This window comes from Podarcis filfolensis (genome assembly GCF_964270895.1).
Source record: "Podarcis filfolensis genome assembly, chromosome: 8".
Taxonomy (NCBI): domain Eukaryota; kingdom Metazoa; phylum Chordata; class Lepidosauria; order Squamata; family Lacertidae; genus Podarcis; species Podarcis filfolensis.
In genome coordinates, this window is record NC_139611.1 from 79,834,408 (window position 1) to 79,857,678 (window position 23,271).

Sequence of the window (23,271 nt, forward strand, 5' to 3'; positions counted from 1 at the left end):
AAAGGAGGTCAGCCCCGTCTGGGAATTGAACTCAGATAAGAAACAGTAAACTTATGATTTTACCTACAGCGGAAATATAAACTTTAATAGAAGCAGACTGTATATAAAAAGGGTGAAAACCTCTTACTTTGGATGTTCTTCGTCAGCCTGAGGATTTCTGAGAAAGCAGAAGGAGAACTTCCTTTTACCTTTGTTTATGCGGAACTGCCTAGTCAAAATTAGGAAACTTCGTACTTCTTATTTTATTCTTTTTAGTTTTTACTAATGCCAGACGGCAGTGTGTAGGGAGAAAGCTACTAAGCCCAAGCAGGAATTGATTTGGACTTGCAGATTGTATATTTTTATTTTTATTTTGAGGAGGAGAGGAGCGGAAAAAAGACGCTGAACTACGCCCCTCCCCCTTATTTATTTTTTTGGTGTGGACTGTTAGCAAACTGGTGGATTGGTTTCTATCTTGATTTCATTTTTGTACCTGTTCTTCTTCTTATTTTTTGGATAGTGGGATTTCGAAGTGGCTGAAGAATTGGTTTGATTTTTATTTGGGGGTTTTTATTAGGACACTTGAAGGCTTGTGGTGGTTTTTATTTTTTTATTTTTCTTCCTCGATATTAAGGAATTTGTGATTTTGTGTGCACTACGTTGGGAAAGCTTTGTGGTGGATTAGCCAAGCAAGTGGCAGAAGAAGTTTAATTTTAATGATTTGAGTTTGTTTTTTGGGGGTGAATTTAACTTTGCTGTTCCGGAATGGTGGATTAGCCAAACAAGAGGTGGAAAATTTTGAATTAAAGTTTTCTTGTTTTGTCCCTTTCTTTCTTTGACTGTTTAACACTGGAGGGTGACATCTAGTGGCAAAGAGTGAAAAAATATTAAAAACAGACAATGCCATGAGGGTCTGGGAGACATATAAAGACTTAATAGAACAAAAGACTCTCACCAACTGAAGCTCTGTTGCTCAAGCCACTTGAGAAAAACGGGAAATGGCTTACATACAGTGATTTGCTAATACAGTGGTACCTCAGGTTACATATGCTTCAGGTTAGATACGCTTCAGGGTACAGACTTTGCTGACCCAGAATAGTACCTTGGGTTAAGAACTTTGCTTCAGAATGAGAACAGAAATCGTGCTCTGGTGGTGCGGCAGCAGTGGGAGGCCCCATTAGCTAAAGTGGTGCTTCAGGTTAAGAACAGTCTCAGGTTAAGAATGGACCTCCGGAACGAATTAAGTACTTAACCCGAGGTACCACTGTAGATCAAGAAGGAAAATGGAAATTAAAAGAGTATGAGGACATAAAAGATCATTTTCAGAGTTGGTTACATTACAGGCAATTACATGAGATATACAAAGAAGACAACAAGAAAGGATTTAGTTATACCACTTCTAGATTTCAAAAGGAAGTTATAGAAAGAAAAGTGAAGTTGCTGAAGGGTGCATATAGTATCCTGTTAAAATGGGAAACAAAAGATGAGGAGGTAAATGATCAAATGGGCGCAAGATATAGGACATAATATACAATTTGAGGATTGGGAAAACTGTGGAAAACAGATTTAAAATTTACAGATTGTGCTCTTTTGAAAGAAAATTTTAAGAAAATGATGTATAGCTGGTATATAACACCAGTACAGATAGCAAATATATATGAAACCGGGTCAAACATATGTTGGAAATTTAAAGAAAAGGAAGGGACTTTTTATCACATGCAGTGGGAATGTAGAAAAATTTTAAAAATTTGGGAAATGATATACAATGAATTGAAGAAAATGTTTAGAATGACATTTGTTAAAAAAAACCAGAAGCATTTCTGTTAGGGTAGGACAAGACCTGCCAAGGATAATAAAGAATATATTTTTGTACGCAACAACAGCAGCAAGAGTCTTGATAGCACAAGGATGGAAGAATGAGGAAACCCCAACAAAAGAACAGTGGCAAGAGAAATTGATGAACTATGCAGAGCTGGCTAAACTAACATATAAACTGCGAGATAAGGACAACTGTGACTTGAAAGAAGAATGGGAACTTTTTACAAATTACTTAAAAAGACAACAAAATGAATTGGAGTCCTTGGCAGGTTTTGAATAAACATACACAAATTTATTGGTTGATAACATAGCCGATAGATAATATAAGGATTTATACAATTTTACAGTTTGCAGAGAATAATATGTGTTGAAAAATCAGAAAGAGGAGCTGAGGGAAGTCTCGGGGGGGGGGGAGGGTTTGATGGGGAGGTGGGGGAAAGGGAAAAAATAATGAATATGATTATGTTTTGATACTTTGATATGTCAAAATTGTTAATAAAAAAACTTTTTTAAAAAAGAATGTCAGCACAGAAAAAGGCAGGAGAAGAAGGAACACCACTGGAGAGGAGGGGATCAAAACAAGAAAGTGAAAATAAAGAAGAGATTTTAAAAATGTTTGCAGAAATAAAAAAAAAAGGACATAAAACAGAGTGAAAAGAATTTGGAGACAAGGCTGCAGCAGATGGATAAAAAAATTGATATGACTGTTTCTGAGGGGCCAAATGAAAGAGATAACCAAAAGAACACAAAGCTTGGAAGAAGGGATGAAGAAAACAAAGCAAGAAGAGATATGAAAAAAGAGGAAGAAAAAGTTAAAAGAGAAGTCTCAGAAACAAATAAAACACAGGAGGAGCTGTGGGATGCAATTGCTATGAATGAACTGAGGCAAAGAGAAATGAATTTGAGGTTTAGATCGGTTCCAGAATCACAAGGAGAAAATATTTTGTAAAAATTGACAACGGAAATTGCACAATGGTTAAATATGGAGGTAGAGGAAGTGGCAAAAACAATACAAAATGCGTTTAGGATTAAAAAGGCAAAAAAATTCCCAGGAGATTGTCTGATTATCTTTAAGGATAGAGAAATGAGAAATTTGATTTTGCAGAAAAAGAGAAGAGAGACTATGTATTGATGGAATATTCACAATCATCTTTAAAGACGTGCCACTTCGCTTGCTGAAAAAACACGACCAATACAAGCCATTGACACAGATATTGAGGAAAACTGGAATTGAATTTAAATGGGAATTTCCGGAAGGAGTCTCATTTTATTATAAAGAGAAGAAATTCAAATTTAAAAGTGTGGATGAGACATATAAATTTTTGAGGAGATATAAAGAGTTGGGAAGAGAAGAAGCAGCAGCAGTGACCCCAGAAGGAGAAGATATTGATAATTTTGAAGAAGAAGAAGAGGAAGAGGGGCAGGTTTAAGAACTTTTATAGTCTTACATATTAAAAGAAACCAAAAAGGAATTAAAATTATGGACCTGGAATGTGAATGGCATAAGTAATAAAAATAAAAGGAACAAAACTGAACACTTTTTGTTAAAAAAGAATTTGGATATTATTTATTTACAAGAGACTCATGTAGCCAGGAAACGTAGAAGAGTATTGATTAATAAAAAATTAGGAAATGAATTTATGTCGTCAGAAGTAAGAAGAGGGGAGTGGTGATGTATATAAAAAACAAATTTGAAGCTTAGCAAATCTTCAAAGATGAAGAGGGCAGGGTAACTGAAGTACAAGTCACTTGGCAAGGTGAAAAATTGATAATCGTCAGAATTTATGCACCAAATGGTAGTAAGAAGGAATTTTATAAAGATTTGGAAGAAAAACTATTTGAATTTGTGGATCAAAAAACTATAATAATGGGGGACATCAATGGTGTGGTGTCACTGAAAATGAATAGATCAAGAAGAAAAGAAAGATCGAAGGAAGGGAAGCTACCAAAGACATTTTTCTCTATGATAGATTGTAATTTGATAGACGTTTGGAGACCGAGACACCCATTAGAAAAACAATTTACTCATTTTTCAGAACCAAATCAATCAGCTTCGAGAATAGAATATGTGTGGACATCTAGTGAGTTAAAACCTAGAGTCACAAAGATTGAAATACAACCAAAGATACATTTGGATCCTAATGCAATTAAGTGTGAAATAAAAGAATTAGAGGAAAAGCCCTTTCGATGGAGATTAAATGAAAATTTATTGGATGACCAGAAATTAATTGAGAAAGCACAGAAGATGCTAACAGAATACTTTGTAAATAATTGTAATAAAGAAACCAATATGAATGTGCTGTGGGATGCTAGCAAAACTGTCATGCGAGGTTTCTTTATACAACAGAATAGCATCAAGAAAAAATTCAAAGAGAAAGGAAAAAAGGAAATTTTAAATCAGATAATGGAGAATGAGAAAAAGTTAATTAAAAAACCGAATGATGTTAAAATTAATCAAAACATTAAGATGCTGCAAAGCCAGTTTGCAATGATAATTAATCAAGAAGTGGAATGGAATATAAAAAGAGTGAGACAGAAGAATTTTGAATATGCAAACAAATCAGGTAAATGGCTGGCTTGGCAAATAAAAAAAAGAAAGGCCCAAAATACAATAAACAAAATATTGGATGGAAAAGAAATAGAAAATCCGAAAGAAATTAGAAAAGGATTTGTGAACTTTTATAGACAATTGTATAAAAAAACTGGAAAAGAAGATGTAAATAGGATAGAGGAATTTTTGAAACAGAAAGGAGTGCAACGAATTCCGACAGAAAAGAAAGAGACACTGAATAAACTAATAGAGATTGAAGAAATCAAGAGTGCAATAAAAGAATTAAAAAGTGGAAAGGTACCAGGACCGGATGGATTTACAGCAAAATATTATAAAGAACTAAAGCACACCCTACTTGTACCGTTGAAAGAAGTGATGAATAATATATTAAAAGAAGGAGAATTACCAGATACATGGAAAGAAGCATATATCACATTAATACCAAAACCAGACTCTGCTTTATTACAAGTGAAGAATTACAGGCCGATTTCGCTGTTAAATAATGATTATAAACTGTTTGGAAGTATATTGGCAAATAGATTGAAAAAAGTAATGAACAAAATAATATACAAGGACCAAGCAGGCATTCTCCCTGGTCGACAGATGAAAAGATAATATAAGAAATATTGTGAATATAATTGAATATTTATCACATGTGGTAGGAATGTAAGAAAGTGAAAAACTTCTGGGAAATGATATATAATGAGATGAAAAAGATGTTGAAATATACATTTTTTAAAAAACCAGAAGCATATTTACTTGGTATTGTAAGAGAGGATATTAATAGACAGGATAACAAACTGTTTTTATATGCAATAACAGCAGCAAGAGTATTATTGGCCCAGAACTGGAAACAAGAAGAATTACCGATGAAAGAAGAATGGCAGATGAAATTAATGGACTATGCAGAATTAGATAAGATGACAGGAAGGATTCAAAATCTGCGGGACCAGAGATTTACAGAAGATTGGAAGAAGCATATGAATTATTTGAAACGCAATTGTAATCAACAGATTACGCTAGTAAGATTACAAGAGGTTTTGTAAGGAGGAATATATGAAATATTGCAAGGAAGATTATGAAGAAAGCTATTAGTTAGGATAATTAAAAGTAATAGTGAAACTAAGAAATGTAAATTAAGTGAAAAAGATTGGAAAATTTTCAGACGTGATTGATGGAAGTCAAAAAATTGTATAAGATATGAAATTGTGTTAAATGATTGCTGAAAATGGCATGTTAAAAATTAATATAAAAATAATAATAATAAAAAGCCATCTCACACTCCTGCAAGTGCAGAGAAAGAGAGAGATCCACTATCTCAGCAGGCAGAAAAGGAGGCATTTGTGTCACCCTTAGCGCGGGGAGGGGCGCAAATCTCATGGGTTATGGAGGCAATGCAATTGCGCGAAAAGAAGAAGAAGAAGAGGAGGAGTTTGGATTTGATATCCCGCTTTATCACTACCCTAAGGAGTCTCAAAGTCTCAAAGCGACTAACAATCTCCTTTCCCCTCCTCCCCCACAACAAACACTCTGTGAGGTGAGTGGGGCTGAGAGACTTCAGAGAAGTGTGACTAGCCCAAGGTCACCCAGCAGCTGCATGTGGAGGAGCGGAGACGCGAACCCGGTTCCCCAGATTACGAGACTACCGCTCTTAACCACTACACCACACTGGCTCTCAAAAGAGCCACTAGGTTATCTAGCGCAGCTTTCTGCTTCCAACAGGAAGTGTCCTCGCGCCCAAGTGAAACCACTGGCCCATCTATTTCAGTATTGTCCACGCCGACAGACACGGTACGAAGTTGCAGACACAGGGGCATTCCCAGTCCTATCTGGAGTTGCCAGGTTTTGTTAGGGATTGCAGGAAAAGAAACTGCCAAGGAAATTCAAGAACATATTTATGTATGCGACAACGGCGGCAAGAGTCTTAATAGCACAAGGATGGAAGAATGAGGAAATCCCGACTAAAGAACTATGGCAAGAGAAGCTGATGGGACTACGCAGAACTGGCAAAACTGACACATAAACTACGGGACAAGGATAACTGTGATTTTAAAGATGAATGGGAACCCTTTACAAAGTACTTAAAGAAACAACAAAATGCACTGGACTCCTTGGCAGGTTTCGAATAAACACTCACAAACCTTTTATTAACAATATTCAGTTAGACAAACTAAGGATCTATACAATTTTGTAACATGCAGAGAACAACATTTGCAGATAAACCAGAGAGTGGAGCTGAGGGAAGTCAGGGGGAAGGGGAGGGTGGATTACTTTATGTGGAGGGGGGAAATGGGGGGGGGATCAAGGGTGATATGCTATATGACAAAATGTTTTGTTGAAATTCATAATAAAAAAATATTTTTTTAAAAAAGAGGTATTGACTATAAACAGTTGCAAGCTTTGTAGCTCTGTGAACAGAACAGCGGGTCTCCTTTAAATAGCCATGGCTCCCGCCCAAAGAATTCTGGGAGCTGTAGTTTGTTAAAGGTGCCGAGAGCTGCTAGGAGACCCCCCCAACTCCCATTCCCCTCAGATAGTTCCTAGCATGGCGTAACAATAAATCCCTCTTCATGGGAAAATTTGAGAATTGCAGGTCTGTAAGGGGAATGGTCCGTATAGTTAAAGCTATGGTTTTCCCAGTAGTGATGTGTGGAAGTGAGAGCTGGACCATAAAGAAGGCTGATCGCCAAAGAATTGATGCTTTTGAATTATGGTGCTGGAGGAGACTCTTGAGAGTCCCATGGACTGCAAGAAGATCAAACCTCTCCATTCTGAAGGAAATCAGCCCTGAGTGCTCACTGGAAGGACAGATCCTGAAGCTGAGGCTCCAATACTTTGGCCACCTCATGAGAAGAGAAGACTCCCTGGAAAAGACCCTGATGTTGGGAAAGATGGAGGGCACAAGGAGAAGGGGACGACAGAGGACGAGATGGTTGGACAGTGTTCTTGAAGCTACCAGCATGAGTTTGACCAAACTGTGGGAGGCAGTGGAAGACAGGAGTGCCTGGCGTGCTCTGGTCCAGGGGGTCACGAAGAGTCGGACATGACTAAACAACAACAAGGGGAATGGGGGCATCCTAATGACTCAGCACCCTTAACAAACAACAGCTCCCAGAATTCTTTGGGAGGAAGCCATGATTGTTTGAAGTGGTATCAAAGCACTTTACACAAATGGCGCTTTGCTGCCTTTGAATATGAAGGTTACCTCATTGCCTTTCACAGATTTGTCCTCCTTAAATTTGGTTGGTATCTTGTGTGTTTTCCAAAGTTATGTACGTACGTTGGCTTTCTGGCGGTGAATGCCGCAAGCCAGAACTGGGGTGCCAGTGGCCTTATCTGACTACCACTCCCATCAGCCCCTGCTCATTGGCCATGCTAGCTGGGGCTGATGGGAAACGGAGTCCAGCAACAGCTGGAAATCCACAGAAAGGCTGGCTTAAATGACTTTGCCTACGTTAATTTTGCACTGCGCAAAGATTCCCCAATTGTTTTAGTAGCCTCAGCTCCACTCTCCTGGTTATACCAACCCACACGCCTCTCTCTCAACCCCCTCTCAATTGCAGCATGGATCTGGTTCCCAGCTCCAGGATCCGCTGATGTCCCCCCAGTCCCAAGACACAACCTTCCTCGCAGTCTTCTGAGAATTGCTGGAACAGTCACTCCTCCTGCTGTGATATCCTGCCCCCTTGGCACCCCCCCTGAGATTCCTCTTCCAGCTGTTTAGCAGAGGCATGGGGGAGAAGGAGGAGAAGGCCTAAGATCTCATCAGAGTGAGGAATCTTTTTGCACAGCGGGGCGGAAAGGGTTCCTGCGTACGAAGTTTGTGTTCTGCAAAGCATGTCTTCATCCATGTTGCCTTCATGTTAACATTAGTGCTGTACTTGTCGTCTCCACCTCACCAAAAACCCCCACAAAAAACCCACAATGCATCTTGCTCTGATCTTTTCAAAGATGTGCAAATCAGCACAGGCTTTCGTACTGTTTCTAGAATCCCACACAATATCCTCTTCTACAGTCATCTAAGTTACTAATCATACTATCATCACCATCAATCTATGAACTGCCTTCTAAAACACTGTCTGAAGGCGATTTACATATAAGAAACAGGTTTATTTTTTAAAAAAATACCAAATACATTTAGAAGATGACTAAAACCCTAAGAAGTGGACACATGTGATCAAGGCCCATTTATCCGGCTGAGAAAACCTGTTGTTAAACAAAAACAACTCCAATTGTTTTCCCAAAATACAGATAGTGGGTCCCCGTTATCTCTCAGCAGAAATGTTATTTCACACAGAACAGGGTCAGCCGCACACTAAAAGACCCACATCATGAGAAACCCTCTGACAGACCACAGAAATCTGCTGGGGGCATAAGTGGGTGGCCTTCACTGCATCTTCTGGGAGCAAATTTCAAGTTTAAGTATGCACTGTGTGAAGGCACCTGGTTGACTGTGGCGAGAACCAAGAGGGACCACTGAGCAGCATTTGGGAGAAAGGTGGAGTATTCTTACATATTTTATGTATTCTTATAAGTTTTAAGGTTTCCTTTCTGAGTTCTCACCACCCCACAAGCACTTTGCATAATTTCTGAAGCTCTGCTCCGGATGTGGACATCTCCGAGAAGTGGGGGCTTCTTGGTTGCAGAGCTAACACCATAAAGCAGACTCCTTAAGAAAGCCTGCTCAGCACCAACACTAAATGTTTTTATATGGGTTGAGGGAAGCTGGTAGTTTGGTGGGCTAGAGCAGGGATGGAGAGTCTCTGGCCCTCCAGATGCTGCTAAAACTACAACTCCCATCATTCCCAGCGGACATGGCCAATGGTCAGAAGTGATGGAAGTTCAACAACATCTGATGCCCCACCGCATACAGAAGATCCACACCATCTCCAGCAGGGAGATATTCCCTGCCTGGAATGATGAAGAACCGCAGCCAGCCGGTGTAGACAATATTTACTTATTAAATTTGATCTAGATGGACCAATGGTCTGACTCAGTAGAAGACAGCTCCCTATGTTCCTCTCAGCATTCGAAATTAGCCAGGTACCAGAGGCATTTTGCACCTGGCTAACGGTCACTTGCAACCCAGTAAAGATTTCTGGAGGGGGGGCAGGGGGCACCGGACGTCTCCACCCTCTGGAGTTGCCTGCCTGGAGATCCATGGATCCATCCTGTTTTCACACACTAGCAACACATCCTGTAGAATTCTATCCGTTCCATTTTATCTGCACAATCAGAGCACAATTTCAAGAACCAAAAAGTCGTACAGTGGTACTTCTGGATGCGAACGGGATCCATTCCGGAGCCCCGTTCACATCCTGAAGCGAACGTAACACGCGACTGTGCGTCTGCGCATGTTGGTGCTTCCGCGCATGCGCGTGACGTCATTTTGAGCATCTGCATATGCAGCGAAACCCGGAAGTAACACCACGGAGCACAACCCGAAAATATTCATCCCGAAGCTACTTCAACCCGAGGTATGACTGTATTGAAAAATATAACTTTTGAGCTTCTTGGCCCCAAAATGGCAACTAGGCATTCTGTTTTGGCGACTGTAACCCTGGTTTAAGGAGCCATTTGGCACCTAGCTAATATATCTGGGTTTCTAACACTGGTTCCTATTCAAACAGGAGTTCTGTTTTCCCCCCAAGAGGTCTTCGTCACAGCTTTTCTTCCCTACATGAGCCTCCATTTTGTTGTTTTGTCTGGTTCAGCCTTCCCAACCAGGACTCCCAACCATCTTGAAGGCACCAGATTGGCAAAATCAGGCCTGCTTATACAGTCCCATTTTCCATTTGTATTTTCTACATTGTTTTGGTATAGCTATGGCTTGATTGTTCTAAGCCGCTCTGATTTCTGTCTGAAAAAGAGTGGCGTGAGACAGAGGGAAAGAAAACCACACAAAAACAGTCCAATAAGCAATGAGAGTAACAACAGTAGGGTCACTTCCTGTGGTCCTCTGAGCACGCGGCAGGCACATGCAAAGCCGCCCCTGTTGTTTTCCAATTGTTTCAGCCTGTGGGGTGCCCCCAGCGCCAGACATGAGGATTTGGTTTTGGGGCCCACTACAGCGAGCCCTCCCAAAAAAACCCCAAACACACAACATCCGCTGGTTTGTGCCACGCATGGCATCCTGTGCATAGACTGAACATGAACTAGCATGCCTCTGCTGAGAGCAGGCCACGAGCCAACGCAGGCAAAGCGATTTCCTGCTGCAATCACACGGGCTTGTCATTAGCCGTCAGTTGAACTTGCTCCTTTGTCCTTCTCGCATTTCCCTCGGTTGTCTGCTTCAACTGTCAGAATTTTAACTGGAAGCTCCTTGGGGCAGGGAGTGCCGCCGCAGTGCACATTTAAAGCAGTATTCTGGGAAGTGCAGTTTGTCAGAAACACCTTGTCCTTCACGCAGAGCTACAATATTCAGAGCGGGTAAGCGATCAATCCATCTTCCCAGGGAAGTCTGGGAACTGTAGCTCTGTGAGCGGGGGGAAAGCAGTCTTTCAACATCTGAAATGGAGGGTGGGGACGAAAGTGGGGGTGCAATGCACAAAACACACTAAATCCCTACCTTCCACTCACAAACACAGGATCCTTTCAAAAATACAACCCCTTCGTCCTGATGCACACACACAACAGCATCCTTTTGAGATACGTTTCAAGAGTAAAACAGTGACGAGTTGTCCTAATAATAATTTTGGGGACCGCTCTTTGAAGCCAGGCAGAGTCTGCTGCCCCCACAACCAGTCGCCAGCAGCAACACATGAACCGACCCATGGAGAACTAGTTGAACATATGTGGAGAGCAGCAGCTTTGCACACTGTAGTGGGGAACAGATTCACACTATTGGCTGCAGGGATATTCATTCCATGCCAAGCAAACAGCACGGAACACACTGAGGGGTCCTTTACGAAGCAAAACGAAATGAAGGGAGCCTTTAACCCATGGGTAGGGAAACCAAGGCCCAGGGGCCGGATCCGGCCCAGCTGCCTTCTAGAACCGGCCCACGGACGGTCCGGAAATCAGCGTGTTTTTACATGAGTAGAATGTGTCCTTTTCTTTAAAATGCAGCTCTGGGATCTTTGTGGGGCCTGCCTGGTGTTTTTACATGAGTAGAATGTGTGCTTTTATTTAAAATGCATCTCTTTGTGGGGAATAGGAATTCGTTCTTTTTTCAAAATATAGTCCGGCCCCCCACAAGGTCTGAGGGACAGTGGACCGGCCCCCTGTTGAAAAAGTTTGCTGACCCCTGCTTTAACTGGTAGGGTGATGGAGGAGGAGGAAGAGGAGGAAAAATATGGGGCAGAGAGGGGGCTTTTGGAGCCTGCTGAGAAACCTCTCCAAGGCAGCAGCCTAACCCCTTCTTCCCCCCCCCCCAAACCACCAGGCCCCTGGCATGCGCTCTGCAACTGACCTCACAGGCTCAAGATGCCTCTCTGGCTAGCAAAAAATGTCTGGCATGCAAAAGCTGCGGTCCCAGGGCAGCTGGAGCGATGAGAGGCTAGAGGTGGCAAGGGGAGGAGGGATCAACATGCCTCTAGAGTGGGTAGGCGACCAGTTCCCAGTTCAGTTCCAGGTAAAGCTGGCTGTTGTGCCCCTGAATGCCAAAAACAAAAGGTATGCGGCTTCTTAGGAATTCAGCTGCAGGGAAATACTTCCCATATTTCAAACACTATCGCTTCAAGGGAGGGGGGTCTTGATTTTATTCTTATTTACCTCCGTAATTCCAGTTCTAGGTCACAGGAAATGGACTGGATCAGGAATAGATAAAAAATAGATTTGCCCCCAGATATGTGTGTTTCGTATATGAATAGATGGAATGGGTGTGTGTGGGTGCCAAGCCATGCTGCTTTCGGTCTGAACTCAGCGGTGCCCACACTAGCCTTAGCCAACTTGGTGCCCTTCAAATATTTTGGACTACAACTCACATCAGTCCCAGCTGCCGGTCCCTGCTGGCATGGAAAAGCGCTTGCTCCAACAATGGACCATGGACTTTCCTTTAATGGTGGTTGTAAACACGCAGAGGTTTTTTTTTTTAATGCACAAAAAAACAGCGCAGCCCTTTTCCTGCAAAATGCTCAAGCGGCACACACTCTCATTACACAAAGCATTCCCTATTTTTAGAAAACAAACGAACGCTCTTCCCCAACCCACACACACACCAAAAAGAGTTTCTACACCTACATCAAAACACTAATAGCTCATCTATTATTATTAAATTCATTGCCCTTCCTCCACCAGCGGGCACCAGGGCGGGGTAACAATAATTTGATACCGAAAATTTAAAAACAATTAAAACAGGCACAGGAAGAGGCTGGACCCTGAAAACACACCTCTTGGGTGTCAAAGGACAGCGTAATGATGGCCTTAAAAATCCCATCTATGAAACAAACCACCCCTTCGAAACACAGCCTCCATGGGTCACAGAGCAAGGATGGGAAAGCTATAGTCTTCCAGAAGTCGCTGGACTACAAATCCCATCAGCCTTGGTCACTGCAGATTGATGACTCTCATGGTGCCTTCCGACTCTATGAGGCTATGAATAAATAGGCCCCAAAATGTGTGTTTAGGTAAAAGGTGGTGCCTGGGTCTGGAAAGGGAGAAGACACCTGCTGTAAAACTAGCCTGAAAAAGAGGGGAGGAAAGAGGGGAGGACGGTGCCAGGGAAATCTTTGTCAACCTGGTGCCCTTGGGGAAGATGGGAGTCGTAGTCCTACATCTGGAGGGAGGGTGCCAGGTTTGTGAAGGCTGTGTGAGGGCCTTTTAGCCTTAAACACAAAACCATGTTTCTAATTCCGGAAAGCCATATCAATACCACACGCCACATAAAACACGCCATAAAACACACCCTACTAACAGGCCTTGCTCTCCAATCCCATTTTCCATCTCTCTAAAACCTAAAATCCATCCTTTTGGATATTCCTTTTTAGGGACAAAATCATTTGAATGTCAGCCACCCTCCCACCCTGCTAACATAATACAAACTTTCAATGCATCCTTGTCCATTTTAAGATTATCCCTTCCTCTCTTGAACCTACGTATTTTTGCTTTTATATCATGTCTTATCTGAGGAGCTGAAATACGTGGTTCCCCCACTCTTCCTCATTTAATCTTCACAACAACCCTGCGAGATAGGTTAGGCTGCCAGGCAGTGACAGGCCCAAGGTCACCCAGCCAGGGATTTGAACCCTGGTCCAACACTCTTAACCTCTTTTTACTTTCAGTTTCAATTCAATTAATTTGAGCTCCAGTTCCAGGTGTTAGCCTTAGCTCCCCCAGCCACTTTCTGCCACGGAATAATCTAAGGGCTGCCACACATCCTGTGGTCAAAGTCCAGGCTCAATCCTGGAATAACCACAGCCAAGAGTTACCCGGAGCATGTGCAGAATACAGTTACCTCCAAAAGAAAAGAAACTCCAGGAATCCACGTCTCTTCCAGCGCCGATTTAAGGGAATGGGCTCTAAGGTTACCCAGTGACGGGAGGGAAATATACTTGGCACATAACTCGGATCACTCCGCTTCGCTTCGCCCGCTTATTGACTACTCCTCCATATTTTCCAGGGGCACAGCCCTGGAAAAACACGTCGCGAGGGTGGCGTTTTCACGAGGCTGGCCACGAACACCAGAGCCTGCTCCCACGCGAGACGCGATTCCGCCTGCAACCCACTTACTCGGGAGTAGTAAGCCCCGTTTGAATCCAACTGGGCGCCTGCTCCCGAGTGTAAACAGGCACGGACAGGACAGGGGCTTGCGCTGCAACGCCCCAAAAACTCCCAGCTCTTAAACTCTTCTTTTTTTGTTTGTTTGGAACGAGCAAAGCGCTAAGAACGCTTCGAACCGGAAGCGTCCCCTTTCTGTCCACACGGACCCCCTCCCCCTTCGATCCGAATCGACGCCGTGCACACGCGCGCAGCACCTTGGAGCTCCTCACCTGGATCGAACTTGAGTTTGGCTCCCGCTGCCTCCCGACGCAAGGCCCCGGCGGGGTTTCCTGTTGCAGAGGGCGGCTCGTGGGGAGGGGCTGGCCGGGGATGTGGGGCGGTGTGGAGGGGGGAGCAGGAAGCCGCTCGTAGCTTTCTGGATCCCGCCCCGCCGGTCTCCTCCTCCTCCTCCTCCTCCCCGCAGCGCCTCCCCTTTCTGGGTTTCTCGGCGGCGCCTCCTCCTCTTCCGACGCCGGCTGGCCTCTTTGTGCTGGAATGCCGCGCGCGCAGCTTGCAGGTAGACGGGGGTCGGGTGGATGCACGTGTGAACGCGCTGGGTGAAGGGTCGGAGGCTGCAAGGCAGGGGTACGAACGCGATTCTCACCTGCTTCTCGGGCTGGGATGGCCGCATAAGGAAATCGAAACAGACCTCTAGCCCACCCGTTTTCACTCAGAAGTAGACCCAGTTACATAGACAGTGGAGCATCGAAACCGCGCAAGCGGGATCCTGAGCACGTGCACCGAAAAGCAAGCTCCGTTCAGCTCAGCGGGACATTGGCTGCGCAATCCTAAAGCCACTTACCTGGACTCGACGGGATTTGTTTCACTGAGTAGTAAGACATGTTGTAGGATTGCATCGTCATCGTTTGTACGCCGCCTTTCCAAGGAAAGAACCAGGCCCAAAGCGGCTCACAGCAAAGGAAACAAGAATACCTCTAAAAAACGACCATACAATTTCATAATAGCGTCAATAAAACAGCAGTGTTAAGTATGAAGGCAGTGTCGCCTAGTGGTTAGAGTGTTGGGCTGGAATATGGGAGAACAGGGTTCAAATCCTCATTCAGCCAGGAAGCTGGCTGGGTGACCTTGGATTCAGTCATTGTTTCTCAGCCTCACCTACCTCACAGGGTCGTTGTGAGGATAAAATGGGGAGGAGGAGAACCACTATGCCACTTTGAGGTCCTTGGAAGAAAGGCAGGAGAAGTAGCTCACCAGGAAGTGCTGACAGCAGAAATTTCTCCATCTTTGCTTGGAAGCAGATTTGCAATCCTAAACACACCTAAAGCTCATTGATTTCAGCAGTGATATGGCAGAACTGGTGCTGTTGTAAAGGAAAATGAAGGCCCTGGGCTCTGCCATCAGGCTTATAAATGAGGGCTGCAATCCTGCGCATACTTACCGCAGCCTATTGAACACTGTGGGAGTTACTTCTGAGTAAATCTGCGTAGCCACTGTGAGAACAGGATACTGGACTACACGGGCCATTGGCCTGATCCAGCCGTCTTTTCTTAAATTATTAGATTAGGATTGTATTTATGGCGGGCGGGGGAAGTCGATTCAGTTCAAATTTAAAGTTGAATCTTCCAAATTCACATGAAAGAAAGGAGGAAACCATCCTTTGGAACAGTGCAGTTATCCAAATTTTACGATGCAGCTTGCTAACCAACCAGTGCGCATATATATATATATAGCCTCATATATAAGGGGAAAGTGGGCATAAAAATGAATACATTAGTGAAAATAATATATGCTATTTATTTTCTGCCCTGCTCAGTGGTAGGATCATAGCTCAGTGGTAATACCATCTGCCTAGCATACAGGGGAAGCAGTTTTTACCCTGGTTGGCTCCTCAAGCCAAACTTTTGAATGATATTAAATAATTGCAACAACAAAAAGCAAGACTGCAAACAACAACAAAACTAAATGCAGGGTGCTGAACATTCATAGACTGCAGGCATCAAGCGTGGATGTCAAAATGAAGCTTGGAATCGTAACATCATGGAATTGTACCATTGGAAGGGACCCTGAGGGGCATCTAGTCCAACCCCCTTGGCCATCTTGTGACTCACTTGTCACCATCCAGTGAAACTGGCTGGCAATAGGAAGTCGTTTTTCACACAGCTCATAATCGGTCTGTGGGATTCCCTGCCACAAGATGTGATTATGCACACTGGCTTAAAGGTAAAGGGACCCCTGACCATTAGGTCCAGTCGTGACCGACTCTGGGGTTGCAGCGCTCATCTCGCTTTATTGGCTGAGGGAGCCAGCGTACAGCTTCTGGGTCATGTGGCCAGCATGACTAAGCCGCTTCTGGCGAACCAGAGCAGCGCACAGAAACGCCGTTTACCTTCCTGCCGGAGTGGTACCTATTTATCTACTTGCACTTGGCATGCTTTTAAACTGCTAGGTTGGCAGGAGCAGGGACCGAGCAACGGGAGCTCACCCCGTGGCGGGGATTCGAACCGCTGACCTTCTGATCGACAAGTCCTAGGCTCTGTGGTTTAACCCACAGTGCCACCCGCGTCCCGTGTCCACTGGCTTAGGTTGTTTTAAAAGGATATTAGACAAAATGCAGGTGGAGAAGAAGGAATTTCATAAAAAACACTTTTCTCCAGCGGTTTCCAGGAAGTCCAAATTGGCATATTCCTTCCTACAGTGGTGTTAGAGAAGTCTTATTAGCTGCTGTTCACCATTAACAGCTGGATGAAACCTCCACATTCAGAGGCACTGTGCTACTGAAAAACGTAAGAGGAGCCATTCTGGATCAGACAAAAGTTTATCAAGCCCAGCATTCTGTTTCCACAGCGGTCAACAAGAACCCCAGAATCAGGAAGTGAGCAAAATAGTAGCAGTATGCAAAACAGAGACAGTATGCAGGCATCATCATAGAAGTCACAGAGTTGGAACGGACCTCGAGGGTCATACAGTTCAACCCCCTGCAATACAGGATGTGAGTTGTAATTAATCCACAGGGAGCAGTCAAATATAACATTCCTTGTTTTCCTAGAGTGGATATTCAAGGGGATGTTGGTCCAGCCAGTCAAACTTCCTGTTACACCTGGCTAGAGCATCCTTCCTTGCATGTGACTAGTGGGTGGGCGTGGCTTTTCCAGACCTGGTAAAAGGCCAAGGCACACTGCCACACACTGTCTCTTTGACTCCTTTCGACTTTCCTGCATCATCTAGACTGCTAGCCAGCAGTCTCCCTAGGTTATCTCCCATACGGGGTAAACCTGTTTGTATATGTTTGTAACTTTAAGCCTGAAGCCTGCCTTCAGGGATCATCACACTGTGCTCTGCCTGATCATAAGTAAAACTACTTTTTGTTGCTTAGGAATAAGAATGTGGTGTCTTTTTTCTTTTAGGAGGGATTTAAAAGGGTTCTTACCAGGAACATACAATTCAATCTGAGGCAGATTGAATTGCATAATAGTAAGAGGTTCTAAAGGGACGCGGGTGGTGCTGTGGGTTAAACCACTGAGCCTAGGGCTTGCAACTGTGCTAGATGTGCACTGCCCATCTCTGTGTCTTGTGCATTGGACGACCCTGGGTTCCAGCGTTCTCATGGGCACCTGCTTGCTCCCTGTGAGAACAGTATGCTGGACTGCATAATCCACTGGCCTGATCCAGCAACAGATGTTTTTTTCTGTCCTTGGCATTATGCTGCTTTGCGCTTTCTCCACTGTGAAAATTTAAACATTTCTGCCAGGCACCTTTTTTTGGATAAACGAAAAGTCCTAGATGTTGCAACCTCTTTCCATAGGAGAGTTGTTCCCCCCCCTTGAACAATCTGGTTCCCGTTTCCTAAAACCTTCGTGTTCAGTCTTCTCTGAATTGTAATCCATTTCCCAACTGGCTTCTTCCAACTGTCCACATCCAAAATGGCCACTGTTGATTCCACAAAACTTTTGCACTGCTGATTCCACAAAAGAATTAAAAATCCTTTTTTTTAAATAATCCTTTCCATTCCCATTTGGCCAATGCTGCCCTGCTATTTTACCCAGTTATTTATACATTTAGTCTGGCTCAGAAATGTACTTCAGATGTACTTCAACAGGAAGGTGAGCTCTGCCACATACACAAAGTAGTATCTAAAACCATTCTGTGGAAATATAAGGTAAAGGGACCCCTGACCATTAGGTCCAGTCGTGACCGACTCTGGGGTTGCGGTCCTCATCTCGCTTTCTGGCCGAGGGAGCCGGCGTACAGCTTCCGGGTCATGTGGCCAGCATGACTAAACCGCTTCTGGTGAATCAGAGCAGCGCACGGAAACGCCGTTTACCTTCCCACCGGAGTGGTACCTATTTATCTACTTGCACTTTGATGTGCTTTCAAACTGCTAGGTTGGCAGGAGCAGGGACCGAGCAATGGGAGCTCACCCCGTCGCGGGGATTCGAACTGCTGACCTTCTGATCAGCAAGTCCTAGGCTCTGTGATTTAACCCACAGCGCCACCCGCGTCCCTATGGAATTATATTTGTGCCCAAATGTTGATTCCTACCTCCCTTGTTTAAAAACAAAGAATCAACTTATTTTGGCCATAATGTGTTGTGAATTGAATGTAAATCAAAGTGTTGTGTATCAGTTTGAAACTTTAGGTCTTCTTTTTCAGATGGTGTTGGATTCATTTATCTTTCTCTCTTATTTCAAGAGGTGTTGAATCACACGTGGAAGAGAGTGAAAAGATATTTAAAAAGCCATAAAGATTGGTGTGGGCAATTTTCCTGGCAGGCAATTGTGGAATACCTTTTTTTGTATGTGATAGGGCTCATCTTCCTGAGCATTCTGATATGATATGCTTTTGTTGCAATAAAGTGTGAGATTAAACCATAGAGAGAGAGGTCTATTGTGTAGAATACAGTTTTAGTAGTAGTGGGTTCCCTCTGCTGGTGAAATGTGGGCATTACACAGTCTGATCAAGTTTCATCCTAAACCCTCAAATCATATACTTGTAGAATTGGAGGGGATCCCAAAGGTCATCTAGCCCAACCCTACAATGCAGGAATCACAGCTAAAGAATCTCTGACAGACAGCCATTCAACCTGTGTTTAAAAACCTCCAAGGAAGGAGAGCCCACCACCTTCCAAGTTTTCCACAGTCGACAGCTCGTACCAACACAAAGTTCTTCCTAATTTTGTCTGAATCCCCTTGGTTGTAATTTGAATCAACTGGTTTGGGTCCTTCCCTCTGGAGCAGCAGAAAACAAGTTTGCTCCATCTTCCATGTGACAGCCCTTCAGATATTTTGTATCCCTCTTGGATAGTCAAAGCAAAATTTGTTGCAGTTTTGTTTGTACAGAAATCCATTTAGGATCACAGATCCAGTTGTCCAGATTAAAAGCAACTGTCTACCTGCCAGGTCCATCTGGTACGCAGGCTGAGACCCTACCTGCTTGCACACTGTCTCACCAGAGTGGTGCATGCTCTGGTTATCTCCCGCTTAGACTACTGCAATGCGCTCTACGTGGGGCTACCTTTGAAGGTGACTCAGAAACTACAACTAATCCAGAAAGAAGCAGCTAGACTGGTTATTGGGAGTGGCTGCTGAGACCATATAACATCGGTCCTGAAAGACCTACATTGGCTCCCAGTACGTTTCTGAGAATAATTCGAATAATTCAAGTTGTTGGTGCTGACCTCGGCCCAGTACACCTGAAGGAGCATCTCCACCCCATCGTTCTACCTGAACATCGAGGTCCAGTGCCGAGGGCCTTCTGGCAGTTCCCTCACTGCGAGAAGTCAGGTTACAGGGAACCAGGTAGTGGCACTTGCCCTGTGGAATGCCCTCCCTTCAGATGTCAAGGAAATAAACAACTATCTGACTTTTAGAAAACATCTGAAGGCAGCCCTGTATTGGGAATACATGACAACCTATTTCATAGTCAAAGTCAAAGTTTATTAGATTTGTGAGGTCCATGCCTTTACACAAAATACCATAAAACATTATTAAAAGATAAACAATAAAATTACAAAAATAAGCTAAAATTCATGCCATGCTGTCCCAGCAAGAAAACTACCCAAAAAACCTCGCCATTCAGGAAAGAAGATACAGCAACAGGTTAGGAGAGCAATGGGAGGAACCTCACCATTTCCTCCAGGAACCATACCCTAGTTTTCATAGCCTTCACCACAAAGACCGCTACCACGTGAGAAATCCGTGGATCAGCGTCCACCAGTAAAAACTTTACTTGGTCCTCAGGGTTGGCTATTGATTTGGGAATAGTTTGTAACATCGCATCCCTGAAGGCCGAATAGATGGGACAATACAACATGTAATGTGTGAGATCCTCTTTGGTTCTCATATGACAAGGACATATACGCTGCTCTACTGGGATTTTTGCATATCTGCCTGCCAAATAGGCCGTAGGAATGGTTTGAAAACGGGCCATGGTGAAAGCTCTCCGAAGGGTGGGGTTGGTGATATTCGCCAAATAATTGGCGCAGGTTTTGACTGATTTCAGTCGGGGAAACCAGTGGGAGGACCCTGGGTTCTGTATTTTTGTGATATCTAACAGAGCGTCTCTCTCCAGGATCCATTCCCGAACTTTGTCCGGGCTCCACAGTTTGAGAATATTAAACTCCGGTAGGGTGTATCTAACCAGGATCTCAGATAGGTTTTGACGCCAAGTGGTGTTCTTTTGAAGAGATACAAAGGCTTGTTTGGCCAATAAGGTGTTTGAAGTGTTTGCAAGGTTGATGTAAAATCGTAGGAATCTTAAGTGGGCCCTGGCAGACACAGAGGGTAATCCAACTTCCACCCTCAAGAAAGCTGCTGGTGTTCCTTGAGGAAGGCCTAGAATCCTCTTGAGGTAATAATTTTGCAAAATTTCAAGCCGTTCCAACAGCCTCTGGTTCCACCCCCAGAGTTCTATCCCATATAACATCTGGGGAATAGCTTTCCCAACAAAAGCTCTTAATGCCGGGATCACCAATTGTCCTCCCCGGGTATGGAAGAAACTAAGCAGGACACCAATTGTTCTTCGTGTTAGGATGGTTACAGCCTTAAAGTGGGCTAGCCAACTAGATGTAGCCTGAAATGTAACACCCAGATATTTAAAAAAGGGGCACTGTTCAATCACATGTTCATCTAAAGACCATCTAAAGGTGTGGCGAGCTCTAGTAAACACCACAATTTTTGTTTTGTCATAGTTTATCTTTAGTGAGTTATGAGAGCAGTAGGCTGCGATCCCCTCCAGCATGCTGCGTAAGCCTCTTCGGGTGAGTGCCATTAAAGCCATGTCATCGGCGTATAGCAATATATTCAAACGTTTACCTTCAATGGCTGGAGCCGATGACTTGTATTTTGCCATGTACTGAACAATGTCGTTTATATAAAAGTTAAAAAGAAATGGGGCTAGCAGGCATCCCTGTTTGACCCCTTTCCCCAATGGCAGTGGGTCCGTAAGAGTTCCCAATGGCCCAGTTCTGATTTTGACTGTAGTATCTGTGTGTAACTCTATGAGAATTTTTAAAAGTCGTCTATCAATATCCGTTTCATATAATTTTTTCCATAGTCTATCTCTACAGATTGAATCAAAGGCAGATGTCAAGTCAACAAAGGCCACAAAGAGTCTGCTCTTATACGCTTTTGCATATTTAGCTACCAGGGTCTGTAGTACCATACAGTGACCTATCGTATTGTGGCCCTTTCTAAATCCTGCCTGTTCCTGGTTGAACAGGTTAGAGTGGTCCGCCCAGTCTACCAACTTGTTTAATAAGTACCTGGTATAAAGTTTGTATGCGATGTCCAGAAGGCTTACAGGGCGGTAGTTTGCTGGATCTTGAATATCTCCCTTCTTGTAGATAGGGGCTACCACACTTAGTTTCCAGTTTGCTGGGATTTTACATGTGTTGTTTATTGCCGTAAAAAGTTTGGCCAAAAAGATGGCCCACCATTGGGTATTTGATTTAAATACCTCAGGGGGGATCATATCCTCACCAGGAGCTTTGCCATTTTTTAATGTTTTAATTAGCTGTAGGCACTCTGATTCCGTAACAGGATCCCAACTAGCTAGATGAACATTCTTCAATGGGAGGGACGGACTCGAATTAGCAATATTTGAGGGTGTGTATAGCTGGAAAAAGTGTTGAAACCACACATCGGATGGAATACTGTTGTTTACAATTTTTCCTTTAGATGAGACTCCCTGTGCTACTATTGCCCAAAATTTTCTATCGTCTCGCGATTTAATCACCTTATCAAGTGCCTCCCATTGTTCTTTCCTATAAAGGGATTTCTTGAGTTTTAAGGTGTTTTTATAGTAAGAGCGCCATCTGTGGAAGTTTACCATAGATGACAGAGTCCTCTCCTGTTTTACCTTGTTTTGTTGTTTCCTAAGCAAGGATCTTAGCTTCCGGCAATCTTTGTCAAACCAGCCCCCCGATATGTTATGTTGTTTGGGAGGCCTGGTGTTTGTAAGTAATGGGAAAAGAGACTCTGAGACCCGCTGATATAGTGGAAAAGGATCAGAGTTCGGTAAAAGACATTGGTCTCTCAGAACCAATAAATCTGGAGAGTGCAGGTGTTGTTTAATTTTAAGCTCCAGCTCGCTGTTCCATTTACGCCTGCGTGGGGCCGGTGCTTGAGGAGGGACTGTACAATGTAGTTGTTGTAATCCCCCTGATTCGAGGGGAATTAGTGAGATTGCTCTAGGAAGATGGTCGCTCTCAGTTCTGTTAAAAGTGCTGAGACCCTGTGCCCTCTCCAAAATTGTTGGAGAGACCAGGATATGGTCAATCACACTTGCACCACGAGGGCCGATAAAAGAAAAGAAACCTCCTGACCTATCCATGTAGGTACCATGCAGGTTGTACAAATTATGCTTAAAGGCAATCTCCAGTAATGTATTACCTGCCTTATTCAGGACCTTATCATCAGAACTCCAAGGAATAAACCAGTCCGCCTCTGGTAAAAACTGGGTTTTGGAGCCATACGAATTGATGTCGCTGCCTATCCTAGCATTAAAGTCACCTGCCAGCAGGATGTTCCAGTCAGGAAATTCTATTTTGGCCTTCTCCAAGCATGACTCCAAATCTTCCCAGATTTGTATTGTCTGAGAGGAAGTGTCTGAGAGGATGACAACCTATTTCATAATACAGTGGTACCTTGGTTTACGAACTTAATCCGTTCCGGAAGTGCATTCTTAAACCAAAGCATGCTTTCCCATAGCAGCGGGGGACTCAATTTACAAACGGAACACACTCAACATGTTCTGCTTCCAAGGCA

The 23,271-nt window shown here is 43.7% G+C and overlaps 2 protein-coding genes across 27 annotated transcripts in view; one reads left to right on the forward strand and one right to left on the reverse strand.

Moving 5' to 3' along the window:
* ARHGEF1 (Rho guanine nucleotide exchange factor 1) overlaps positions 1–14,480 on the reverse strand; it is a 69,381-nt gene extending 54,901 nt beyond the window's left edge. For 11 of the 26 annotated variants that reach the window (XM_083626886.1, XM_083626885.1, XM_083626881.1 and 8 more), the window contains exon 1: positions 14,278–14,480. The gene's annotated coding sequence lies outside the window, so the exon portion shown is untranslated. Of the gene's footprint in view, positions 1–13,742; positions 13,909–14,277 lie in introns of those variants that run through there. The other 15 variants (XM_083626891.1, XM_083626889.1, XM_083626887.1 and 12 more) reach the window with 6 other exon arrangements.
* Positions 14,480–23,271, forward strand: part of CD79A (CD79a molecule) — a 37,475-nt gene continuing 28,683 nt past the window's right edge. Inside the window, exon 1 of the mRNA XM_083627890.1 lies at positions 14,480–14,564. Coding sequence (XP_083484016.1) covers positions 14,543–14,564 — 22 coding nt within the window. The 5' untranslated portion in view covers positions 14,480–14,542. The remainder of the gene's footprint in view (positions 14,565–23,271) is intronic.